This window comes from Pocillopora damicornis, chromosome 7 (assembly GCF_964200805.1).
Source record: "Pocillopora damicornis chromosome 7, jaPocDami1.2, whole genome shotgun sequence".
Classification (NCBI taxonomy): Eukaryota; Metazoa; Cnidaria; class Anthozoa; order Scleractinia; family Pocilloporidae; genus Pocillopora; species Pocillopora damicornis.
This window is the reverse complement of record NC_142676.1, coordinates 22,745,668-22,772,183: the sequence shown is the minus strand read 5'-3', so window position 1 is coordinate 22,772,183 and position 26,516 is coordinate 22,745,668. Positions and strand designations below refer to the sequence as shown.

General features: G+C 38.9%; 1 protein-coding gene and 1 long non-coding RNA gene across 2 annotated transcripts; one reads left to right on the top strand and one right to left on the bottom strand.

The window, feature by feature from the left end:
- Positions 1-642: 642 nt before the first annotated feature.
- LOC149043172 (uncharacterized) lies at positions 643-26,516 on the top strand. Its single transcript, XM_089212305.1, has 19 exons — positions 643-870; positions 3,648-4,340; positions 5,886-6,140; positions 6,589-6,629; positions 7,001-7,073; positions 7,552-7,584; positions 8,033-8,065; positions 13,193-13,254; positions 13,585-13,732; positions 14,355-14,576; positions 14,950-15,175; positions 16,546-16,640; positions 17,070-17,291; positions 17,653-17,878; positions 19,295-19,386; positions 20,408-21,193; positions 21,903-22,517; positions 22,995-23,180; positions 24,465-26,516. Exons 2-19 carry the CDS (start codon positions 3,692-3,694, stop codon positions 25,379-25,381), a joined length of 4,881 nt encoding a protein of 1,626 aa, XP_089068431.1. The 5' UTR covers positions 643-870; positions 3,648-3,691; the 3' UTR covers positions 25,382-26,516.
- Positions 4,817-6,676, bottom strand: LOC149043173 (uncharacterized). The gene is made up of 3 exons (XR_016188441.1): positions 6,273-6,676; positions 5,921-6,068; positions 4,817-5,320 (listed from the first exon to the last, which is right to left on the bottom strand). It is a non-coding gene; the product is annotated as an uncharacterized LOC149043173 (long non-coding RNA).

The window sequence follows — 26,516 nt, the reverse complement described above, 5'->3', positions numbered from 1 at the left end:
AGTTTCCAGGTCTATCTTTGAGTTCTTGGACTTGTCAATTCGCAGAAGGTCTTTGCTTTCCTTTCTTTGAAAATACTTAGTAATGATGACTTTTAATGTAAATAGGTCAATGTCCCTCGATCTCCCTACTTCCAGCCATTTTTCACACTCGGAAAGGGGACATGCCTTCAAAATGTATGTAGAGCAAAGTTTTTGTGAGCAAAAGGAGCAGCTTTCCTGCGCAGTACATAGAAATTACATGGATTGAGTAGTTTGTGAATGGCCCAACAAACAAGCTCGCTGTCTGCTCGAGCGACTACACATTATGCTGGTAGCACAAATAACCTTGTTGAAAATTAAAGAAAAGAATAATTAAGAGATATAGTTGACACATTTTATGCTTATTTTTTGCACTTCCAGTAAGCTAAAGGTTTCACCTTTTTAGGGATAATATGATCATTAATTATGTGGCAAGTTGAGGCACATTCCGGAGATTCGCTGTCTGCTCGAGTGATTACACATTATGCTGGTAGCACAAATAACCCTGTAGAACATTAAAGAAAAGAATAATTAAGAGATATAGTTGACACATTTTATGCTTATTTTTTGCACTTTCAGTAAGCTAAAGGTTTCTTCTTGTAAGGGTAATATGATTATTAATTATGTGGCATGTTGAGGCACATTCCGGAAAGTGAAATTTCATCAACGCTATTATTAAAGCAAGAAACTATTTGAAACAGGAGCAACCACTCGATAATATCAGAAAGTCAACGACAGTGGTGATAGCCTTAGTAATCCCTTGGTTCTGGAAAATTAGGCCGTGGAAACCAACATGTAACGAATTGACGTTTGCCAACTAGATTTCACCTACAGTTTGGCTAGATTTTCAAGGTAGGTTTCAATACGTCTGCCTACGACATTTAATCACCCCGCATTTTGCTTGTTCCATTTTATGCTTACTTTTTGTACTTTCAGTAACCTAAAGGTTTCATCTTATAAGGGTTAATATGATCATTAGTTATGTAGCAAGTTAAAGCAAAGTGAAAGAGAAAGAGCTGAGTCATCAAGGCTTTAAATCGCTGCTTTAAATAACTCGATGTAATTCTGCTCATGTTTCCGAAAGGGAAAAACATCAAATAGTATCAACTGAGAGATGGAAGAACTCAGGAGTAGTTCTGTACACAGTTTGCAACGAATTGTTCTTGTAAAGAATGCAAAACTAGTCCTCAGATTGAAGTGATCTGCCTCTGTTTCTCGTTTTCGTTTACAGTTTCGTTCCTGCTTGTGTCGACTATTTGCACTAATAGTATGGCGATAAAATCGTGTCGAATTGGTCTCATATTATCCTCAAATCACGAGGACGACTTGCGATTGTGAAAATTAGGTTTCAAGGCCTGTCGTTAAGTTCATGAACTTGTCAAATCGCAGAAGGTTTTTACTTTTCTTTCTTTGAAAATACTTGCATCGTATTCGTTTGTTGCTATTTCAATTTTCCGATGCTTCCCTGACCCAGAGCGTTAGAAGAATTTCATACCAACGCTAAATAAACCAGAACAACAGTTACGCTGAAACTTCTACTCTCTGTTGGCAATTTGCAACAACATTGGAGCAAAGTGGTATTTTTTTGTCTTTCTTTTCACAAAGTAAAATCAACTCAACTAGGGAAATTTCACTCCCACCTCTCTGTATAAACAATGGATAAAGAGGGGAAATTTCCCATGCCCTTTAGGTCACGTTCTGCGCCTGTTAGGTCTTTTGTCGAAAAAACAAAACAAAACAATTACGAGAATCCAATTTGAGGGCTTGTTGTTTGATTAATGCGTTCAACTATATATTTGTTTTTTCGTGTCGACGACTTTGAGTATTTTTCCTTTAGTTTCTTGACAAAAGGAAATTGGAATAGCCAACACAAAGAAGAAGAATAAAATAGCCGGGATGAATATTCTTACTGAATTTTATGTAGACTGTATTGAGTAAAGAATATGTATAAAAATCCGGATTTTTTTGTTAGGATATTTTAGTGTCAAACGGGGTTTTTGGACGGTACTTAGTTAAGAAAATTCTTGCGCATAGTGACTCAGCACGCTTCCAAGAGGCCACTTCCTAATTACCTTTTGCCTCATGGTTGTACTCAACCATGCGTATGAAAACGAGTTAAGTTTGCATGTGAATGAAAACTTTTAATCATATGATAGGATGAGCAACAGCGCTCGTTCTGAAAACGAGGCCGAAGATAATTCGGAAATGGCCTTTTCATGGAATTTAATGAGCTTCTGCGAGAACATGTTCAGTCAAAGCTCCTGAAAATCTTTTCAAGTCAACCCTTTCCGGCAGCCGTTAACGCTGGTCAAGCGTTACGAAACAGAGCACGGCAGAGACGAGAAAAGTATAGACGAAAAAAAGTTTCAATATGATAAAAATATGACATTCAAATGATTCTGACAAACGAAGAGATGAGGATACAAATATAAAATTCAGTGTGGAGATCATTTTGATGTTGCAGTGAGAACCACTTTTGATTTCTTCACATTCTTTCGTGCTCTGTTCAGAAGCCCCAAGCACGTGTTAGATCGACATGCGACAACAAAGCAAGACTTTAAAACGTTTTGAGGAAAATTTCGACAAGTTGAACGAGCAAAACAGTTTGAGATTTTTTTACACAAACCGAGTTAAAGTCATCAACCTGTCGGCCTTCATGGCGCAAAAAAAAAAAAATCACGTGATCCGATCGGGTCATGTGATCGGTTAGCCATGTGAAACCTGAAAGTGCTACTGAGACGAAATTAATTATGTTATGTTATCACAAGGAAATACGGTGCTATGGTGAGAGGAAAAAGGTAAATCTTGTAATATAGCACTTGTCACAAAGCACTGACATGTTGCAGTCAAGTCATAGATAACACAAACAGTCACGTAAATTTACGAAGTCATAGTAACTTGCGACGTCTTTTTTACCTGTGGATCCATGTGGAGGATTGATTTAATTCTTTGCATAATGTTATAAATCATTTTCGACCATATTTGAGCGTAATCCCAAACCGATTTAAAAAAGAACTAACATAAAACAGGAAAACAGTGAAACGTTAAAGCTACTGTAATTTAACGTTTCATTTTAATAGCAAGGTCAACTTTTATTTTACTGGTCGCCCTTTCCCCTCCCAAATTCTTTTCATACCCCTTTTGAACCATCTCCACTATGGCCACAATGGGATAGAGGGGACTTGTTGCAGACACGAGAGGTGGCTGTTTTACTGTCAGTCACTTAACAAATAGATTCTGTGTTGACGAATGTCCAATCAGTTATAGATCACAGATGTCACAGATAATGTCAAAATGTGGTAATAACAAAAAAGTGGCACACGAGGTGGTGCGAGTGTGTCGCAAGTGTTCTTTAAAGAAGAACCAATCTAAACGCATGCATAATAAAGCCAATCAATTTAATGATTGACAATAATAATGATAATGCCGCTTCAATCAAGATACAAACTCAAGAAGAGTTGTAGATTTTTTTAAAAATGAGAAAGTTAATCTACCCCAATGATAGGAAATAAAGGGACTACTCTCCTCTATTCCACTATTTTCTCTTAATGTTAATCAAGGACAGGAGGTATTTTGCATTTTCTCATTGATTTATCCACTGATTATGTATGCCCTTACTCTTGTTTCAGATCTAGTGGAGTATTTACTGCATCAGCGGCTATTTTCTCTAACGATGACAGTATCTGAAGAAGAAAAGAGGTTGATTGTGGTTCTGATAGCCACCAACAAAATTTTAACTCCATTGTTGAGGGATCTCGTGCCTAAAGGAATTGAGACACTGAGGAGTTTTTTAAATAGCTATTTACAAAATATTTCAACACCATGCGATCTACAGACATTGACATATTCGATATGTCACACAGATCCTCTCCTTAAAGGCTTGGCATTTCAAAACATAAACAACAACCACAAAATCAAAACAAGAAAGAAAGGAAAAGGCAAAAAGAAACGAAAGGAAATTCAATACGACTACTCAATCAGGAGCCTGGTGGATCTTGCCAAGTTATATCTTCCTAGTTCCAATGCAAAGTATGTGGCATTTGGCGATTCCATGGATCTGAGCGCTGCTCTAAACCTTTTGGGAAATAACAAATACCCCACCCAAGTATTTGTGTCAACAAATCCTTCACTAGATATTAAGCCGCTGGTCGATGAATTCAGGATAACAGTTAGAAATCCTGGGGCACATTTTATCGAGAAACCCTGGACGGAAAATTTCATGAACAAGTGCTTTGAAAAGCTCGAGGGTTTGGTCAAGGCTCTTGTACCTGCCGATCAAGAAAAGGAAGCTTTGGATCAACTTCACCTATGGAAAACGAAAGGTACTGTTTTATCTGTTTTAATTTAAAGTTTCTTTAGTGTCATAAGATATTCTCAGCGACCAGAAGAAAAGATCTCTATGTGTGAGATGATGGATACAAGCGATCGTCAGACTGTATTTTTTTTTCTGCGCGAGCACAGGCAGCCCAGGCTCCAGCTGTGAGATGATCATCTTGCAAAATAAGAGCCATGGTGAAATTATAAGAGTTTGTATGGGAATATTTACAAACGCTCTTAGGAAAAAAAACTGTCAAATTCTCAATAAAAATACCTCACCTTACTTCCACAGTGCATTGCTTGTTATCTGATCGCTTACTATGTTGAAAAGAAACCATTTTGGCGAGTTATCCATTTCTAAGTTTACTACGTACATGAGAAAAGCCTAGAAATGGATAACTCCCCAAAATGGGTTCTTTCAACATAGTAAGCTATCAGATAACAAGCAATGCACTGTGGAAGTAAGGTGAGGTATTTTTATTGAGAATTTGACTGTATTTTTTAATCCCTAAGAGCGGTCGCCATGAGTCTTATTTCTCAAGATGATCATCGCACAGCTGGAGCTTGGGCTGCCTGTGAAATAACATAATCTGTTAAGTATTCACCATCGAGAGGGCAAAGGTCCTTTTTCTTGTAATTGCACCTTTTAGGGTGATCTTCGGCCTCGTTGCATTCATTTACGATTTGGTTCTTGACAATTGTTGGAGATACTCGTGTGTGATAGCATTCATGGAGTCTTTGTCCTTTTCTGATAACTGAACGGCCGGAAGGCCAAGTTCGTTGAGATTGCTGACTCGGTCCATCACGATGCTGTTAAGTGGTTAAATTACAAGGACACACGCTTTAGAAATTTTTGCAAAACAAAACACCTGGTAGATAACGCTCTTTCCAAAGCCGTATGGCAAAATTGGGAGAACGTCTTAGCCAGCGATAAGAGCTTTTAGCATCCCAGTCTGATCTGATTTCAGTAAAGGAATTGTCGGATCTGCAATAAACATTGCAGCAGGTCATTAGCCATTTGAATCGTTGACAAGCGTCGATAAGGATGACTGCTTGTTGACAGAATTCGCCGAAAAGGAGGGACTGCTCGTAATCTATTGAAATTACGCCCCCTGCATTTTATGCGGCCTAAAGGGGATGCGATACCTGCGTTCGAGCGATAACTTAGCGGGCAGACGTTTGCAACCCCTCCAAATCTCGCTGCTTTGGACTCTCATTTCCTCCCTCCCCCTTCCCCTCAGTCACCACAAGGTGTTCACCCACCAGCTGGGCAGTGGTCGGCACGAACCTGACTGTCAATCTTGCAAGCCCCTTCCAGCCTTAGAGAACACTCTAGTTTACCGAAGGGTCCTAAAGTCTACCCTCCTCACCCTTGATCTTTAGCCACAGAGCCATTTACAACCCCTCCTTCAATAGGCCATGGGGACACCAATATGAGTAGGAAAAGCCCCTTCCAGCCTCAGACTAACTTGTCTACCTTCCATGCATACTTTTCATAAACATTTTTACATTATGTTGTTTTTTTTAACATTTTAACTTTGTCGATTTAGGCTGGGAGCTGATCATAACTGGAGATTTGTCTTACCTCATGAAGACTTCCTCGCAAAATCAAGACGCAAATGTACCTTCGCCTAAACACACAAAACAGCTTTTATTCGTCCTGGAGACCCTTTTGGCGCCATTCGATGATATGGAAACGCATGTTTATTCGGCGGAGAAGTGTTTGGACTCGACTGAAAAACATAAAGATAACCTGCATAGAGTTCTTACGGAAGCTTTTGAAAATAAAAAAAAAAAAATTCAAGGTAAGCCTAAAAAAATAATTGAGGAATCTTCGCTTTACATTAAAGTGGCTAGAAAATGGACCAACGTAAATATTTAGAAAGGAACGAAAATACTAGTGAAGCAAAGTTCTTAAAGGAAAGTAAGTTTGTTACCGTCAATATGGCCAGAACCACTCCCCGTTAAGTTCATTTTTCCTTGGTGGACGCAGAACACTGTTCTTTGACCTTTTGACCTTTTTCCTTAAAGAAAGGAAACTAAGGATGGAAGAAATCTAAATATATCATACTCCAGGAAAGATTTGTTATAACATATAGAAATCCATTCCAATGGAGAACCTTCAGTATGTATATATGATTATTTTTGCTGTTTCTGACAGCTGTATCAGGTAATTGGAGAGAAATTTTTTAAACTGTTAGGATACAGAGAGGAAATGCAGATTCATCAACCACGTGTCCCTTTTTTTCTTAGCAGCAAATGACTTCTCAGAAGAAGCATCCCATATGAATGAGGTAGTGATTTCTTTAATATATAGCAACTTATTAATTTGTGTTGGCCAAAAAGTTTTATACTTTATCTCAAGTACCAGTGATGCTTGCGGTGGATATAATTGGCCAGAAATCTAGGAGGTTATAATTACCTCCTAGAAATGGCTCACAGAAAGAATAGAAAGAGCCTGACAGTGACTGCAAAGTAATCCAACATAAACCATCGCTTTCATTTGTTTAAAAATGTAAAACTCATTATTCACCGGCCAAGCTCCTCAGTCTTTTCCATAACTACTTGCTGGTTTGTTTTGCTTTTGTTATATTTATCAGTTGTATCGAACTTAGCAACGAAACCAAAGATTGGGGTGGTTAACGACTATCAATGTTTGTTTTAGGAAAGTGGTGATGAGATATGTGAAGGCTCCACCTCTAGTGGAATATCAAAAAACACCATCAACTCTTCAAGAGGTAAGTATCAAAGATGATGTCATTGTTTTATATCTGCATGCTCTCAATCATTAACGTCCAAGATCTGATAGATGGACAAAACTTTTTCTGATCGACGTACTGCGAAGTTGTATTTATGTAATCACAAATATGGGCCAATTGAGAACTTCCTTAATTCTCTTTACAGTTTTCTTTCGCTTTGCATTTTTACTTATAGCCGCAAGGACAAATTAATCAAAGACGAGGTTCTCCGTCAAAAAATTAAGACTATTTGTTTGCTGTACCACGTATTCGCATTGCGAAAGCCTCAGAGTGTTCAAATTCTCCAGAAGTGTTTCCTGTACAACTTTCGCTTAACTTTGAATGGATATTATATTTTTGAGGACTTATGGAAAAAGGAGGTCTGCACCTTAGCTATTAGCTAGTTTAGACATTGGTTACTTAGCAAGTTGAGGTCAAGATCACTTGACAATAGCCTATTTCCTTTGCATTCTGACAGGACGAAAACGATCCAAAAGCCATAAAAACGAAGGTAAACAGAAATGTTTTGCATATTTGGAAGGTCTGCGTTAGAGTAAAATTTTCCGAATCTAAGAATCAGAATGTTAACATCGTTTGTAATTCGGAAAATGGCGGTGAACATTGCCGAGTCGTTGTGGTGGCCAAAAATTCACTCCTTCCAACCACTCCTGTTAACTTTTTGATAAGTCCGTTAGACGGCTTTTCGCATGTTAAGTTCCTGTGTGGAGCTCAACTGATAGCTAAGAACTGGTCAAAATTTTAACAGTCTGCAGCTGAGATCTGAGATAAGAAGATTTTCCTGATCGATAAAAAATGAGCCAGAATTAAGACTTTTATTGTTTTATATCTGCATTCTCTTAATCATTAACGTCCAAGATCTGATAGGTGGACAAAACTTTTTCTGATTGACGTACTGCGAAATTGTATTGTATAGCCTATTTCCTTTGTATTTTTGACAGGACGAAAACGATTCAAGGCCCATAAAAACGAAGGTAAACAGAAATGTTTTGCATATTTGGAAGGCGTGCGTTAGAGTAAAATTTTCCGAATCTAAGAATCAGAATGTTAACATCGTTTGTAACTCGGAAAATGGCGGAGAACATTGCCGAGTTGTTGTAGTGGCCAAAAATTCACTCCTTCCATACAATCCTGTTAACTTTTTGATAAGTCCGCTATAGGGCTTTTCGCACGTTAAATTCCTGTGTGGAGCTCAACTGATAGCTAAGAACTGGTCAAAATTTTAACAGTTTGCAGCTGAGATCTGAGATAAGAAGATTTTCCTGATCGATAAAAAATGGGCCAGAATTAAGACTTTTGACTGCAGGCATAAGGTTTACACACATATTGTACATACGGGGCGCTCTGATAAATATCCTCAAAAATAGTGATTACTGTGCGGAATTCAGAGGATCCCCTTAGTTGACATAGACTGGTTGATTGTTAATCACGTGATCACTCGATGTGATTTTACTCGGTCGGAGTTGTTTTGGTGTATATGTTATCATGGCGTTCATGGATCAAAATCTGAAATTTTAGTTTAAACTCGGTCAGATTCACTTTAGTCAGTTTTTGTGAATAGAAAAACGGAATAAATTCATTACATGGTCTTTTGAGCCGGATTTTGGGAGAACAATAGCTGAAGTATTCAAGAAAGGTAATTTCGCGGAGGTCATGGAGCACATGTAAAGAAACTCCTCGCGCAAGTCACTTGCGCTGATGTTAAAGATTCAATCGCCAATTTCGAGCCGTCGTTACAGGATAAACTCTCGCAACAGAAGATTATACTTAGGGAAAAGCTCGACACCATGGAGAAACCTCCATGGAGAAACCTAGCAAGATTTTGGATCTCGTAGATGATGAAGATGAAGAAGAATCCATCGAACATGAAGTTGCTGAAGCAAGAGAAATCACAGATGAAATCACGAGGGCCGTGGTTCTCATCGATTCGACTCCGAAATCTCTACAGATTAATTCGCCGATTACTTCAACCCTAAGCACTTCGACTGGAAACGTAAGCTTAAGTCCCCAATCTGCTGCTACTCTTTAATGGAGCAACTACAGCTTGGAACGTCGAAATTCGCGCCAAACTACCGAAATTAGAAATGAAAAGATTCAATGGTCGACCGACGGAGTGGCAAGCGTTCATCGATTGTTTTGACAGTGCTGATCATTCAAACCCGAAATTTAGCAATATAGACAAAATTAACCATTTGAAGTCCCTCGTAGAAGGTCCAGCCGCAGCGACAACTAAAAGGCTCCCATTTACATCAGAAAATACAACTCGGCAAGAGAGATCTTGGAGCAAAGGTATAGAAACAAACAACTAATCATCAGCTCTCATATGGATAAATTACTCAAATCGCCAGTGGTCGGTTCTGTCAATGATGTAAAGGGGATCAGACAATTATATTAAAAAGTAGAAATCCATGTCAGAGGCTTGCAGGCTTTGGGTGTAGAGGCTCAACAGCATGTGAACTTGTGCATGAAGAATGCTGATAATGACGTCACTGTAACCGTTACGGCCCATGTTGTACCAATTATCTGTTCACCGCTGGATTATCAAGCAGTTCAATTTGCAAGGAAAAAATCATGCTCATTTGAAGGACATTACTTTTTTGGAACGTACTTCAGAAGAGAATCTCGTCGTAGACATTCTCATCGGAGAAGATCAGCAGTGGAACACTGGAAATGGAAAGGTCAGAAGAGGAGAGAATTGGCTTGTTGCAATGAACATAGGATTTGGATGGACATTATCTTGTCCTGTCGAGAATGCACCTCTCTCAGATACTCACTCAGTCAATGAGGTGGCAACACACGTCTTTCGGACTGATGCTCGCAGAGATGAGATGGATGTGCATCATATAGAGCTTAACAAGAAACTCCGCAGTTTCTGGGAACTGGAATCAATTGGAATTAAGCAGGAAGAAAACTCTCTTTTAGAATCATTCAAAGAGACGATCACTTAAGGAATCAGAGATATGAAGTAGGTCTTCCATGGAAGGAAGCTCTTGACCCACTGTCTGACAATCGCAGTCTCAGTCAAAGAAGATTACAGTTCTTGTTGAAGAGACCCAGCCAGAAGCCAGAGTAACTCGAGAAGTATGATCGTGTGATAAAGAATCAGCTTGACATGGGAATCATCGAGAGAGTTGACTTATCCGAGAAAGCTCAGCCTTGTCATCAGATACATTACCTTCCCCATCACTGCTTCGTGAGAGAAGACAAGCCAACAACCAAGCTTCGCATTTTGTATAATGCACTAGCAAGAGAAAATGGGCCAGGATCAAACGATTCCCTCCATACTGACCACCCTTAACTCCTGACATCCTAGACATTCTCCTAAGATTCAGAGTACAGCCAATTACAATAGTTGCCGACATAGAGAAAGTCTTCCTCATGACAGTCTTAAAGGAGGAGGACAGAGACGTTCTGCGTTTTCTGTGGGTGGATGATGTGAATTCAGCGGAACCTAAGATAGTGGAAAAAATATTTTCTAGAGTTGTGTTTGGAGTTACTTCCAGTCCCTTTCTTTTGAATGGAACTCTCCTCAAGTAATTCATCAGCCATGAAAGGAAAGACCCTGAATTTGTCAATCAGATGCATCGCTCGTTTTATGTAGATGATCTGAGTGTAAGCCTTGAAGATGTGGACAAGGCATACCAACTTTATCTCAAGTCAAGAGACAGAATGGCTCAAGGGGGATTTAACCTACGCAAATGGCTGACCAACTCAAAGCCCCTATTGGAGAAGATCAAGTAAAAAGGAATCTCAGAGGGAATTAAGTTTCCAAACAGAAGAGGGAAATCAGCTTGATGAAGAGTATGAGACATACGGTAGAATCATGGCCGGTGGTCTTGAAGGGAGGGATGTCAACACTGAAAAGAAGGTTCTGGGAACTAACTGGAACTATGTCATAGATGAGTTCTTGTTCAAGTTTCAGACAAATGTCGAAAGCGCACAAGGTCTAACGCCCACAAAACGGAATTTACTCAGAGTGATAGCAAGTTTTTATGATACTATGAGCTCGATCTCACCAATTATTGTACAAATGAAGATTCCTCTGCAAGACATCTGCAAGGCAGACTACCACTGGGATGCAGAACTTGACTCGGAACTGAAAACTCGATGAATGAAGTTGATCTCAGAGTTGGGGCAGGTGAATGTCATTCAGATCCCTAGATGTGTCACTTCCGAACCTGACACTAAGGAACTCGTATATGAACTGGAGGCTTTCGGTGGCGCCTCATCTTCAGCCAATGCAGAGGTGGTCTACTTGGTATTCAAATCTCGAACCAGTACTCAGGTCCAATTGATTGCATCAAAAACTGGTGTTGCCCCACTAAAGAAGCAGACCATTTCGAAGTTGGAGCTCTTAGCTGCGTTAATAGTGACAAGGTAGACAGCACGGATCAAGAAAACACTGGAACAGTGCCTCGTTGTTAATCGTGTCCGCTGCTGGACAGACTCGAATAATATTTCCTTTACTGAAGTAGGAGAAAGGACAACGAATGGAAGCAGTTCGTCAACCATAGAGTAGCAGAAATCAGACAACTCTTGCCGACTGATGTATAAGCTCATGTTCCAGACGTGGAAAATTCAGCAGACCCAGCAGCGAGAGGAATGAATCCCTTGTCTCTAGCAAGCAGCACTCTCTGGTGGAATGGATCCACGTGGATTTGAAATGATTCAGCCACCACCAGAGTGCGTGAAGGAAATGAAATTGCAGGCAGAACGAGATCTAAAAGAATCAGCCACACTCCTTGTGATAAAAACACCTGAAGTAGGCATAGCACATGTCATAAACTGTGAAGGCTACAGTGACTTCTCTAAACTGTGTAGAATAACTGCCTATGTCATACGCTTTGTGAACACCATCAAGGCACGGTCCTCAAAGCCTGTTTGTCCTGTTGGTTCTGGAAGTCTTAACAGCGAAGAAGTGTTGTTCAGTGAATCGTTGTGGATATTGGAGTCTCAGAAGTCTTTGCTGCTGAATCGAAATTTCAAACAACAGTGTGCTTGGTAGGGAGTAATCAGGGACATGAAGGAATCTTGAGGTGCAAGGGAAGACACTGCAACTCGTCTCTACCGGAATCAGCTAAGTTTCCCTCATGGTTGCTATGTGATCACCATATCACAAGGCTCACAAGTAAAGACTCACGTCAAGGGGAGCAGTCTTCCGCATTGGACATAAGGGAAAGAGTTCATATCTACGGCGTCCTCTACAACGCTTGTTTCCCTTGAAATTCTAGATGATGTTAAGAAGGAACCGGAGAGCTCCACTGAAGACGTCACCAGCGTACTGAAAGAAGGGTACCCAGAACCTGTCCAAGCAACCTGTCCTTTGCGACCATGGAGACAGGCCGCTCGAGCAGGTGAAGAAAGGAGGAGACTACCAACCAATGCTTAGAGCCGTTGGTTAAGCTGACTGGATTAAATACAAAGTTATTTTCAGAACACTTAATGACTCAGGTCCGGAATAGTTATAAATATTTTTTTGAAGACTTAATTGAAATCGAGAAAAACGTATGCTTTAGAAGAGTAAAGTTTAAAAAATTGAAAAAGAAAAGGAAATAAAGACAAAAATTAATAAGAAAACTTACAAACACTTGGGGTCGAGCGAGGAGGAATTGAATGTGCTTCCAGGTTTTTATACTCAGAAGTCAAAACTAGCTAATCTTACTAATTTAGTTGCTTGAAATGATTAGTATTGGGTGACCGGCTTCCTTGAAATGTCCTAGAATTGAACCAAATGCTATTAAACCTCATCGAGTCTGCCTTAATTTTGTGACAGTAAACCTGATGCGACCGTAAAAATCAGGCATATTTCAGGGTCGAAGGAGAAAGTGAGAAAAGGTGAATGAGTGAGCGGCAACGGAAATTTTTTAATTGTGGTTCAGTTGCTTTTGTAATGCTCAGTTCCGCCAGTGTCTGGATCTCCAAAGTATTTGGTCACAGCATTATCAGAAAAAGAACAAGATTTTATGGTTTTCATGTTTCTCAACGGAAGAATTTATTTTTGGAAGACTTAATTAGCCTTTTTAGTTGGCATACCTTCATTTGATCAATTTACTTTGCTGTTGACTTGTATCTTTTCTTCTTGTGGATATCACAATTAACAGAGGATTTGCCTGAAAACCAACTCCATTTGGAACGCATCAATCCAGACACCGTTCTTTTAAAGGTATTATTTTAAGTTTGCTGGTATCATCTAGCAGATCCAATGCGAGCCATGAGAGTTGGCTTTTTGAACCGTTGTACTTACAATTCAAACCCAAGTTTTAGCTAAGGTATTGGAACAACTGAGAAGCAGTTAAGTTAAAATGAAGAGGAGAGAGCAGAGGAAGGAGGAAACAGATCGCTCATATTGTGTTCCGTCTTGCGATAAACAGATGAATAAATTAGGGAATTACTAGTTATTTCATTTATAACAATGCCACTATTTAATTGACTATGACTTATTTTTTGCCTTCAAATAGGTTTATTGTCATTTTTTTAAAATTAATTTATTTAGTATCAGAACGAAGCGCCATTTAAAATCGAATTTACGGGAAAGCTTCCAGAAGAGATGGAATCCGGAGTTGCGGATTTTGAAAATCTAGAAAAGGGAGTAAGCTTAGTGAAGATGGATGACAAGACCTTGTCAGGAAGAGCTCTTCCACGTAAGTAGGTCTTCTTTATCATAATATTTAATTTGTAGTTTGATGCAACAAGGAGGGTAGGTAGATCAAAAATTGAAATACCTCGCTCAGGAATACCATGTACATTCCTTTACCTTATAAGTGAAACGCAACAGTTGTTCTTATCTATAAAGCGGTTTACTTTTATATATAATATATAACAACTTTATTTAAATAATAACATATAACATAATATTATTAAAAAAGGGTTATAGAAGGGAGGAACTTAATCCTCATTGTAAACTATACCCCAAAGTTTTTAATTTTTTTTTTTTTTTTTAAAGTCGTAAAGTGGTCGAGAATATGCTAGGTTTGATATACAAAAAAATGGAAGCATACATTTATCCTAGTTTGAGCCCACCACCAAAATTGTTTCTGCTCTTACTACTGTATGATGGTAAATTTAAATTTTTCTAACCGGTTTAAATCTCCCATCTAAAACGAGTTTCACTTACTTCCAATCTTTGTACTCTCTAAACTATACATGTTGTGGCCGGAAGGGCGATATAAGTTTTCCAAATTCACCCCATAGATTACTAACCTTGTATGTTATTAAAAAAATAGGCAGCTATGATTTGAGCATTTGAATCCGTAAATGTTGCAGAGTCATTAAAACCAGGTGCCTTTAAAGTAACAGTCCACTCGGAAGATCGAAGAAGGTGTTTGGGGGAGACAACAATTGTTTACATAGATTTGGTAGAGGAGGTGTTGGAACAAGTAATCAGTTGTCCAAAAGCGTCTCTGAAATTCATTAAGGCTATCATTGCACGCCAGAATGTACATTCTGAAGGAGGTACTTCCGACGGAGAAAATCATACGAATGATGGTAGGTATTTGTTATCTTTTCCTCTCAGTTTGAATTTTAATTCCCTTCTTTTTTTCTTTTTTTTTCATTTCCTCTTAATCTCTCTACCTATTATGTCCGATCAATCCCGTAGACAAGGCAAAAGGTTGAAAGCTAGAAAAACAGATTTCAAACCTTATTTAAAGTAAGACGATCATTGTTATTGAACAGTATTTTGGGAATAGTTTTTACTATATTATAAACTAGAGGAAGAAAGCAGTGATTGGTGATAACAGAGCCAGAATAATGTAAAAAAAAAAAATGCCTAAACATGGACACAACAAAATCTCGCTTGTTTCACTCTGTTCTTTGAAAATCGTAGATAAATTGTTTTCCATTATCTTAACGATTTTAGGGCCTTCTGGTTTGGAAAAATCTTCATTGTCAGTTCAGCTCCTACAAAGGTTCATCTACGCAGCGGCCAAAGTAAACGCTGATTGGTTTATTCGACTTATCTTTGACCTGCCCGCCGGAAGAATAGTATTTGATTCGTACAAAGGAAGACCGCTTTTACCAGAATATGTCGCGAGAGCACGCGGCCACAATGAAATCGCCGAATACTTGGAAGACGTGACCAAAAGGTAAGACAAGTTGAAAGTGTAGTACAAAGAGGCCTAGCATAAGAGGCTAACAGTTTTGTCTATGTAACTTCAAGCCATCAACTGAACCGAATTTAGTCTGAATGTTCTGACTTAGAAAAACGCTTTGCTATTAGTAGTGTGATAGGACTGAGTGGAGTCCAATTCGGTCTGTAATCATACAAGTAATTAACAAAATCGGTCGCCGAAGGTCCGATTTCAGTTCTTATTACGACTATGATTTCAGACAGAACTGGACGGCATAAAGTCCTGTTACCAATAAATCAAAGCTATGAAAATTTTTTAGAAATGAACTAGCCATCGATTATACGATTAACTCGACGAAAAGCGAGGCAGAAGTGCGCGCACAAGACGGGAACTATTCGATTACACACGCATGACGCTTCCTTTATCCTACTATGAGAGTGATTTAGCAAGAGGATGGGAACGTCATTTGAGAACGGGAGAGCGCGCGGATAGTCAGGACACGACTTTATTTCGACTTCTTGGTCCCTTCATAGTTGCGCCAAAAGTGCGTTCAAAATGTATTGTAACTCTAAGAAGGTGGAGCTCAAAAGAGATGTACTGTCATGAATAAGGAGAAATATCCGGCAAATAGGGGAATAAAACGATGGCAATTTCCAAATTATACTCTGTAAAATTATGAATAAAAACAAGTGGTGCTGAAATCTAGTGACTCGAAACGAAACAACAGCGACACAAATCACAGAAAAAATTATTCGATGGGCTCTAAAATTTGCTAAATGAATCAACTGAAACTAGACTTAACTGAAATAAAATAAATTTTAAAAAAATTAATCCTGCAAAAGGGTTCATGTGAACATCTTGCTTGTCGTATCTATAATTATCCTCTGTTTTCGCTTTTTGTATGACTCTCAAAGGAGATAACTTCGTTGACCTTAAAGTGATATGTGAAACCGAAAATTTAAAGGTGATGACGATCTCTAAAGAGCCGAGAATAGGATATTCAACAAAAAACATACCATTGACGTCTAGTTACAACGTCTGGTAGGTCACGTATGAAACACGACGGAGAGATCCAGTTTTTTTTTATTAGTGTATTTGCTGCGCGCGCCATTGTCAACTAACGTACCCGTCCTCTTGAAAAATCACCCCATTTCCAGGCTGGCGCTAACTCACATTCGCTTTGAGCATGTACCATTTGTAATTTGCACTCGTATTCCAAATTTATTGAGAACTGCAGTACTTTCTATTAGCCAGTCGGAAGTGAAAATTTTTCCTTTCACATTATCATGCATTTTCTACTAAGGATACTGTTGTGCTTCAATGCCTAGAGCTCCTGTAGCAACTGAATTCTTCTAAATCACGGTGTTTTAAATGTCAAATGGTAGATACTCTGGAAGTGAGATAACAGATGAGGAAAGGTGCAGCGCCATAAATTGGCAGGAAATCGTCACAGCCATTGAGGCAACACAAGAAAATCCGAGTAAGTTAATATCCGCACATTATCTTTACATTTTGAGTGATAAATATGTAGCATCAGACATGAAACTTTTTAACAAAAGGCTCACTGCTATTTTGAAAGATTATCTGAAAGTCAGTTTTTAATGTCAATTATGATATGCGTTTTTCCACTAAAATGATGAGGAACTTTAGGCAAGAACATTCCTCAACTACCAGCAGATGAAGTGGTTGGGTGGAGGGAGCCTTGCTCTCTTGCTACAGTCTCTTCGTCCCTCAGCACAAATGAATAGGTAGCTCAGTTATTTTTCAATCATTGTACTCTCTAAACTATACATTTTGTGGCGGAAAGGGCGATGTGAGTTTCCAAGTTCACCTCACAGATTACTGACCTTGTGCGTCATTAAAAAAGAGGTAGCTATGATTTGAGCAATTTCATCCGTAAATGTTGCAGACTCATCTACAGAAGGTGTTTTTAAAGAAACAGTCTCCTCGCATAATCAAGAAAAGTGTTTGGAGGAGACAAAAGTTGGGTACACAGATTTGATTGACGAGACGTTGAAGCAGGCAGTCATTTGCCCAAAAACGACGCTGCAATTCCTCCAGGTTGCCATTCCATGCCTGAATGTACATTCTGAAAAAGGTACTTCCGACGCAGAAAATCATACGAATGATGGTAGGTATTTGTCAATTTATCCTTTCAATTTGTATTTCTTTCTTTTTTTTTTCATTATCTCTTAATCTCTTTAACTCTTATGTCTGATCAATCCAGTAAACAAAGCAAAAGGTTGAAAGCTAGAAAAACAGATTTCAAACCTTATTTAAGGTAAAAAGATTGTTGTTGAACAGTGTTTAAGGAATATTTTTCACTATAGTTTGAACTGGAGGAAGAAAGGAGTGATTGGTGATAACAGAGCTAAAGTAATGAAACAAAAAATGTCTAAACACGGACACAACAAGATCTCGCTCATTTCTCTCTGTTCTTTGAAAATCATGGATAAAAGTTTTTTTAATTTTCATTTTCTTAACGATTGTAGAGCCTTCTGGTAGGGAAAAATCTTCATTGTTAGTTCAGCTCTTAATAAGGTTCATTTACGAGGCAGCCAAAGTAAACGCTGTTTGGTTCATTCGACTCATCTTTGACCTACCCGCCGGAAGAATAGTATTTGATTCGTACAAAGGAAGGCCGCTTTTACCAGAATATGTCGCGAGAGCACGTGGCCACAATGAAATCGCCGAATACTTGGAAGATGTGACCAAAAGGTAAGACAAGTTGAAAGTGTAGCACATAGAGGCCTAGCATAAGAGGCTAATTGGTTTGCCTATGTAGATTCAACATAAACTGAACTGAATTTTGTTTGAATATTCTAACTTAGAAAAATGCTTCGCTATTAGTACTGTACTGGGACTGAGTGGAGTCCAATTCGGTCTGTAATCATACCAGTAATTAACAAAATCGGTCGATTGCGATGCAAGAGACCGATTTCAGTTCTTATTACGAGTATGATTGCAGACAGAATCGGAAGGCATAAAGTTCTTTTACCAATAAATCGAAGCTATGACAAAATTTGAGAAATAAACAAGCCATCGATTATACGTTTTCATGAAAAACGACAACTAACTCGGCGAAAAGCGAGGCAGCAGTGCGCGCATATGACGGGTACTATTCCATAACACGCATGACGCGTACTTTGTCTCACTATCATAGTGATCTAGCAAGAGAATGGGAACGTCATTTCCGAACGGGAGGGCGCGCGGATAGCCAGGACACGACTTAATCGCGACTTCTTGGTTCCTTCATGGTTTCGTCAAAAGTCCGTTCAAAATGCAACTCTAAGAAGGTGGAGCTCAAAAGAGATGTACTGTCATGAATAAGGAGAAATATCCGGCAAATAGGGGAATAAAACGAAGACGATTTCCAAATTATACTTTGTAAAATTATTAAGAAAAACAAGTGGTGCTGAAATCTAGTGGCTCGAAACGAAATAACAGCGACACAAATCGCAGAAAAAGTTATTCAATGGGCTCTAAAATTTGATAGATGACTCAACAGAAACGAGACTTAACTGGAATGGAATACATTTTAAGAAGTTTAATCGTACAAAAGGATTCATGTGAACATCTTGCTTGCCTTATCTATAATTATCCTCCGTTCTCGCTTGTTGTAAAACTCTCAAAGGAAATAACCTCGTTGTCCTTAAAGTGATATGTGAAACCGAAATTTTAAAGGTGATGACGACCCTTATCCTTAACCTAACCCTAAGCAATAAGCCGAGGTCAAGATATTCGAGAAAAAATATAACTTTGACGTCTAGTTACAACGACTGGTACGTCACGTTTGAAACACAACGGGGGACGTTCTCGACCCAGTTTCTTTCTAGTGTTTTTGCTGCGCCCGCCGTTTTCAACTGACGAACCCGTCCCTTTGCTAAATCACTCCATTACTCAAATCAGGCTGGTGCTAACTCACATTCGCTTTGAGCATACATTTGTAATTTGAACTCGGGTTCCAGATTTATTAAGAATTGCAGTACTTTCTACTGGCCAGTCCAAAATGAGAATTTTCCCCTCCATATTATCATGCATTCTCTACTAAGGATATTGTTATGCTCCAGTGCCTAGAGCTCATGTAGCAACTGAATTCTTCTAAATCACGTTGTTTTAAATGTCAAATGGCAGATATTCTGAAAGTGAGAGAACAGATGAGAAGTTCAACGCAATCAATTGGCAGGAAATCGTTACAGCCATTCTGGCAACACAAGAAAATCTGAGTAAGTTAATATCCGAAGACCATCTTCACACTTTGTTGTAATAAATATGTAGCATCAAACATGAACCTTTTTAATAAAAGGCTCCTTGCTATTGTAAAAGATTACCTAAAAATCAGTTTTGAACACCAATTATGGCATGCGTTTTTCCGCTGAAATGATGAGGGAAACGAGGCAAGAGCATTCCTTAACTAGTAGCAGATGAAATGGTTGTGTGGAGGGGGCCTTGAACTCTTGCTACAGTTTCTTCGTCCCTCGTCGTTCTAAATTATCTTCAAGAAGATTTTAAAGGGAAAGAATAATATGAAAAAATGATATTTAAAAGCCTTTTTTTGTGTGCTACTTCGTTTTTGCGCAGCAAACGGCACAAAGCATATATCGATAGCTGTTTTGCTGACCTCTATGTGCTCAATGATTAAATTGGAGGAAATTTGCAACACCAGTGAAGACGTTCCACAAATTTATTTTTTTGTCACTCTAACTTGACGTGTCTTCCAGTACTAAGGAAACATTTTCGACATAAATTCAACCCCTTCTTCGAAGTCGTTCCAAATGGTACCATAAGTAGCAACGGATTCCTTCCTGAGCTTAATGATACTTGCACTACTACTGAAAGAAAGAGCATGTTATGAAGTGTTTAGATACTTTATGTAGCCAGTTTAGTACGATTTAGTCATCCGTTTATATTTAGAATGTAGTTACTGTATAATTTCGAATTTCGAAGTTGTTAAGGTTCAAGCTGTCGCGATGAGTTCCCGAGTTGTGACTGTCTTGTCTAACTTCCAAGTGGATGTGCCTAGTTTGTCTGGTGACCTTGCTTTGGACTCACACAACAGTTTTTGTTTTGGCTAACGCATTTAGAGGTTGATTTAGTTGATTGGAGGCATAATGATTAAGTACTCTGCTGCTCATTTCAGTAAAATTGAATGTTAGTAGAATATTGTGTACCGGAGACCTGAGTAATTAAATGAAATTAATGCAAAAAGTTTTTTTTATGCCTTTTTATTCTATTTTATTTTTTCAGACTCGTTTAGCGAGATCATAAAAACTGGAAAAAATACAGATGGTAATGAGGCACGGTGTGACGATTGGATGTCCAACGCTTCATCTCAACAAGTACGTGGAAAAGAGCCCCGGTCAAACTTCAGTAACCAGCAGCTGAACTACTCTAAGTTTGCACTGATTGTAACGAACGAGTTTCCTAAGGCCTTGCGTCAAACGTTTCGAACCATGTGGAACAACACGTTTGGAAATATGACTGGATTTAAACCGTGGGATGACTCCTCGGAAGTGAGAAATTTGTTTCTTAAAGCAGAGGGTGGCAAAACTAGAGTTCCTACACACCTTTCATATGAAGAGTGGGACTTCGTCGCCCTGATCCAGGCTACCATTCTCTCAAGATCCTTTGCTATGCCAGATAGTGCAGGTCAACCTCGCAAAGTACCGCATTGTAAGTTCCATGCATCTGTGATGGGCCCGGTTGGATATGATTTAAAATCCTCATTACACGCCATTCATCAGCTTCGACTGCTGAGAAATTTGTTTTGGCACCCATTAAGGGTCGAAATTGATAAAGAAACATTTGACCACTACGTACAGCAAGCTAAAGAAGCTTTCATCGCTCTTGGAACTGCGACAGCCCAAATTGATGCCATCATTTCGACACCGTTAGACTTGTCCCCTCCAGTACCTTGCGAAGTGGAGGATGGTATCAGACAGGAGATTCTTGTCGATGCTATGTGTCTCGAAGGCTTCAAACAAAAGTTGAAGAAGAAGATTGAGGATTTTCAGCAAGAACACGACAAAAGAAGTAAGGCTGCTACCTGTGTTTGCCTTTCTTTTTCCTTTTTTATTGGTAAAAAGAAAATACGTCTCCCCGGATCTTCAAGGTGCCTTTCTATTTAAATGGATACAAACCATCTAATGGCATCTCCTTCCGTATGTATAGACTAAAAAAACATTCTTCAACAGCGGTGGAAATTTGTTCCATTTTCCGCACATCACATGTTACAAGGGAAGCCTCGAAAAAAAATTTATTCCTTATCCGTCTAAAAATCATCTGAGCCGCTTTTATTCCTTGAATATTTCTCAGTTAAGATAGTGATGGAAATATTTGCCCACTGTCAATCGAAGCCTGTTGTGTGCGAGGGATGGGTCGCACAGCATTGCGAATACTGAAGAGTAGAGATCTCCAACATGTAAATTCAGAATACTTATTTTTTGTCTCGGCCTTTTTGCAAACGAACACTTCGTGTAAACCAAATTGTAAATAAACCCGTAAAGATTTAATCAACAACATCAGTGGAAAAAAGAAATGAAAATTCAGATGTGGGTAGAGTAATATCTGGAAGATGTACAAATGCTCCTCCTGAAATGCATATCTACGGTGCAAAACAATGCTCAACATCGGCTTTAACTACGCATATTCCTTTCTGTATGGCTGGAACGATTGTTTCAAGACATCTAAGCTTTAATTTTTTCCCCTGATAAATGTAAGGGATGGTTTTGTCTCTTTACAGCTGAAGACTGCAACGAGGTTCCACCACAAATGAGCCTCACTGTTCCGAAGATGAGTGATGTTAAAGTGTCTCTAAAGAACTATGGTGATGTCCAGTTTCCCATAGACATTCTCCTAATAACAGTGGAGGAGTTCGAGTTTCTAAGTTCCTTTGCTTATCTTAAAAATACTTTTGTAAGCCATGATCAGGATGTAGGAGATGTGTATTTTGGAGAAATCGGTCAACTGAGGGTGGCACTGGTTAGGTCCCATGGGAACACAACGCCTGTTGATTATGCCCTATCCTTCCAAAAAGCTATCATCAAAATGAGACCGAAAGTGGTATTTTTAGTTGGTGTTTGCGGTAGTCTCGATGCCGCGAAAGCTCGCATAGGAGATGTGTTGATAACATCAAAGCTAGGAACATACAGCCCAAGGGGCATGAGAGCTCTTGAAAGCAACCGTTCTTCGTCCCTCATACGATATGTTGGTGAGGGATGGATGGCACCTTTGCAAGATCCCAATGATAGAGAGGTAAGGATTCACCGTGGTGGCGTCTTGCTGTGCGCCCAGGACAAAAATATGAGCGAAGAACTGATTCAATCCCATCCTGATGCGTTTGCCATTGAAGTGCGAGGTAAGAGTGAAATGTAATGTTCGCAACGTGTTTTTTCTTCTTTGTCATGCAAAAACAGAGGGCGCACCATTTACGTGTTTTGCTACGAAGACTCGTTTTTAACGAAGTGATTTAAAATGCTAGTAACATACACGAGAAAATGTCTTTATTTTGATTGGCTGTGAGAAATACCGTTTCCGGTAACACAATGCAGGAGAGAGAGAGAATTCAGTTTGAGAAAACATGTAATTAAGAACAAAAAAAGGTAACCACCGTTTGCTTTGCTTTAAATTTTTTCGCAGCTGAAAATCTTTGAAAAAATATTTATGATAGATATATTTTTTTCTTTGAACTCAACTATTTTGACCTAACGCACAATATGTGCTCAATTTACAGGCTCGTGCGATTGTGTTGGTCTTTGAAGATTTGCGCGTGCACATTTATTCAAATCGACTTTGAACTTCTATTAACAAAGCAGCGTTGATCTTTTCGTTTAAGATGCCTTAGCAACAGCCATTACTGACATAAAAGTTGAGAGCATTGCTGTGAAAGGGATTTCACACTATGAAGGTGCCAGTAAAGAGTCCAAAGGCTGGAAGAAATTTGCCAGCGTTATGGCAGCTTCTGTTGTTGCCAATATTTTGGAGGCAGGGACAATTTTTGAAGATTGGCCTCACTTTAACGGTGACGTAGAATAAAGTGTTTTTGTCTCTTAGTAAGTTGAAATAGCCGTAGCTTGATTTAAAAAGAGGTGATCTATGGGCTTCGCGTTCCCCACTTTCTCGAAAACCTTGTCTTGTCTGATCGAATTTCGCTGGGTGGTATGTTGTATGGATTCAATGAACAAACGCTCAATTAGGTGGTGATTTACATTTTTGTCTCTAGCAGATACCCTGGCAAGCCCATGTCTACCTCCCAGAAATGAATACTTTGTGGGCCGGGAAGGAAATATTTAGCATCACATATGTAAATTTGTAACAAAAGGCTCACTGCTATCTTAAAAGATTACCTGAAGATCAGTTTTGAACGCCAATTATGGCATGCGTTTTTCCACCGAAATGATGAGGAACACCAGGCAAGAGCATTCCTCAACTACGAACAGATAGAATGGTTGGGTGGAGGGGGCCTTGCGCTCTTGCTACAGTTTCTTCATCCCTCGTCCATCTGTATTGTCTTCAAGACGATTCTAAAGGGAAAGAATAACATGAAATAATGATATTTAGAGACTTATTCGTGTGCTACTTCGTTTTTGCGCAGCAAACGGCACAAAGCGTATATCTATAACTGTTTTGCTGACCTCCATGTGCTAAATTATTAAATTGGAGGAAATTCGAAACAAAAGTGAAGACGTTCCACAAATGTACTTTTTTGTTGCTCTAACTTGATGTGTCTTCCATTACTCGACTAGGATAAACATTTTTAACATAAATCCAACCCCTTTCTTTGAAGTCGTTCCAAAATAGTACCATAAGCAGCAAAGCATTCCTTCTTGAGCCTAATTACACTTGCACCACTACTGAAAAAGAGAGCATGTTATGAAGTGTTTAGATAATTTATGTGGTCAGTTAGTCAGTCAGTTTAGTATGATTTAGTCATCCGTCTATATCTAGAATGTAGTTACAGTATAATTTAGAATTTTGAAGTTGTTTAAGTTCAAGCCGTCGCGATGAGTTCCCGAGTTGTGACTGTCTTGTCTAACTTCCATGTGGATGTGCCTAGTTTGTCTGGTGACCTTGCTTTGGACTCACACAAAAGTTTTTGTTTTGGCTAACGCATTTAGAGGTTGATTTAGTTGATTGGAAGCATAATGATTAAGTAGTCTGTTGAGCCTGAGAAATTAACAAGAGTTACACAGGAAGAAGTAAAATTGGATACAAGTAGAATATTGTGTACTGGAGAGCTGAGTAATAAAATAAAAGTAATACCAAATTTTTTTTATGCCTTTTTATTCTATTTTATTTTTTTCAGATTCTTCTAGCGAGATCATAAAAACTGGAAAAAACACAGATGGTAATGAGGCACGGTGTGACGATTGGATGTCCAACGCTTCATTTCAACAAGTACGTGGAAAAGAGCCCCGGTCAAACTTCAGTGACCAGCAGCTGAACTACTCTAAGTTTGCACTGATTGTAACGAACGAGTTTCCTAAAGCCTTGCGTCAAACGTTTCGAACCATGTGGAACAACACGTTTGGAAATATGACTGGATTTAAACCGTGGGATGACTCCTCGGAAGTGAGAAATTTGTTTCTTAAAGCAGAGGGTGGAAAAACCAGAGTTCCTACACACCTTTCATATGAAGAGTGGGACTTCGTCGCCCTGATCCAGGCCACCATTCTCTCACGATCCTTTGATAGGCCAGATAGTAAAGGCCAACCTCGTAAACTTCCGCATTGTAAGTTCAATGCATCTGTGATGAGCCCGGTTGGATACGATTTAGAATCCTCATTAAGCGCCATTCATCTGCTTCGACTGCTGAGAAATTTGTTTTGCCGCTCGTTAAAGGCCGAAATTGATAAAGAAACATTTGACCTCTTTGTAAAGCTTGCTAAAGAAGCTTTCATCGCTCTTGGAATTGCGACAGCCCAAATTGATGCCATCGCTTCGACACCGTCAGACTCGCCCCCTCCAGTACCTTGCGAAGTAGAGGATGGTATCAGACAGGAGGTTCTTACCGATGTCAAGTGTCTCGAGGGCTTCAGAGGCAACAAAAGTGGGGAGACCATTACGATATGGAAGCAGAAGATTGACAATTTGCAGCAGGAACACCGCCAGGCGAGTAAAGCTTACTGGAGGAACGAAGTGGATTTTCATAGTTTTGTAACATGGGCAAAAAAGGTTCTCACTGGCTACAAAGTTGATTTAAGCTCGAGCATTTGTTCCTAATGTATTTACTCGCAAATGTGACGTAAATGTTGAATTTGCTTTAAATTTACCTTACTTTTACCGCCAAGGTAATATGGAAGTTCCATTAACAACTGGTTCGTACGTCAGCGTGCTTCATATCTCGACGAACGTACAGCTGAAGCATGAACCAATTGTTTTATAACATTTTTAACCCAATGGAAAATTTTTTTCCTCGAGGGATTTGTTTGCTGACGTCATGAGCGTGCACAATAGGAATATGAAGCACGCTAGCGCAATTGAACTTGATGAGACAAATTTGCTAGCTATGTTATAACATACATTTGCCACAAGATGTGCCATTCTGTCAGCTGCCAACTTATGATGTATCATTGAGAGAGCTTTCAGTGCTTTGAGGGCATTCAGTGACTGCTATTTAAATCTTTATTTCATTCATGATCAGTTTTAATAAATTAAACAAGCCCATGGAGAAGGATCATGATCAACCACCCCACCCCCCAAAAAAGGGAATGAACGATTTCAACAGGATTGTATGTTAAGTACCAATAGTTAATCACTTGCAATCTGTTTTAGTTGTACCTCTAGTTCATCTATTATATGACTTAATTGCAGTCTAAACTCAGGATTATTACAAATGCACTTTTGCCAAAAGCACAAACGAAAAAATACAGTATGGAGTTAAAATAAACTTCCGAGGTAATTCTTTGAGGAAATAAGTCATTTCATTGTTAAGACTTAGCAGATGTAACATAAAAACTGAGAGGATCAAGTTATCTTGGTTACATAGAATGAACGATTTCAACAGGATTGTATGTTAAGTACCAATAGTTCATCACTTGCAATCTATTTCAGTTGTACCTCTAGTTCATCTATTATATGACTTAATTGCAGTCTAAACTCAGGATTATTACAAATACACTTTTGCCAAAAGCACAAACGAAAAAATAAGTAATGGTGCCAGTCCAAATGCAAGTGACACTAGAAACAGACAAGCAATAGACAGACGTCTCTTGAAACTGTAGTTAAAATAAGATATTACATGTAAATCAAGCCTGTCTCTGATTCGTCATGATGTTGCGATACTACAAATACATATGTTAAATTGAACACGTGAAATATACTTAAAGTGTAATAAACATTAATTAAAGCTAAAAAA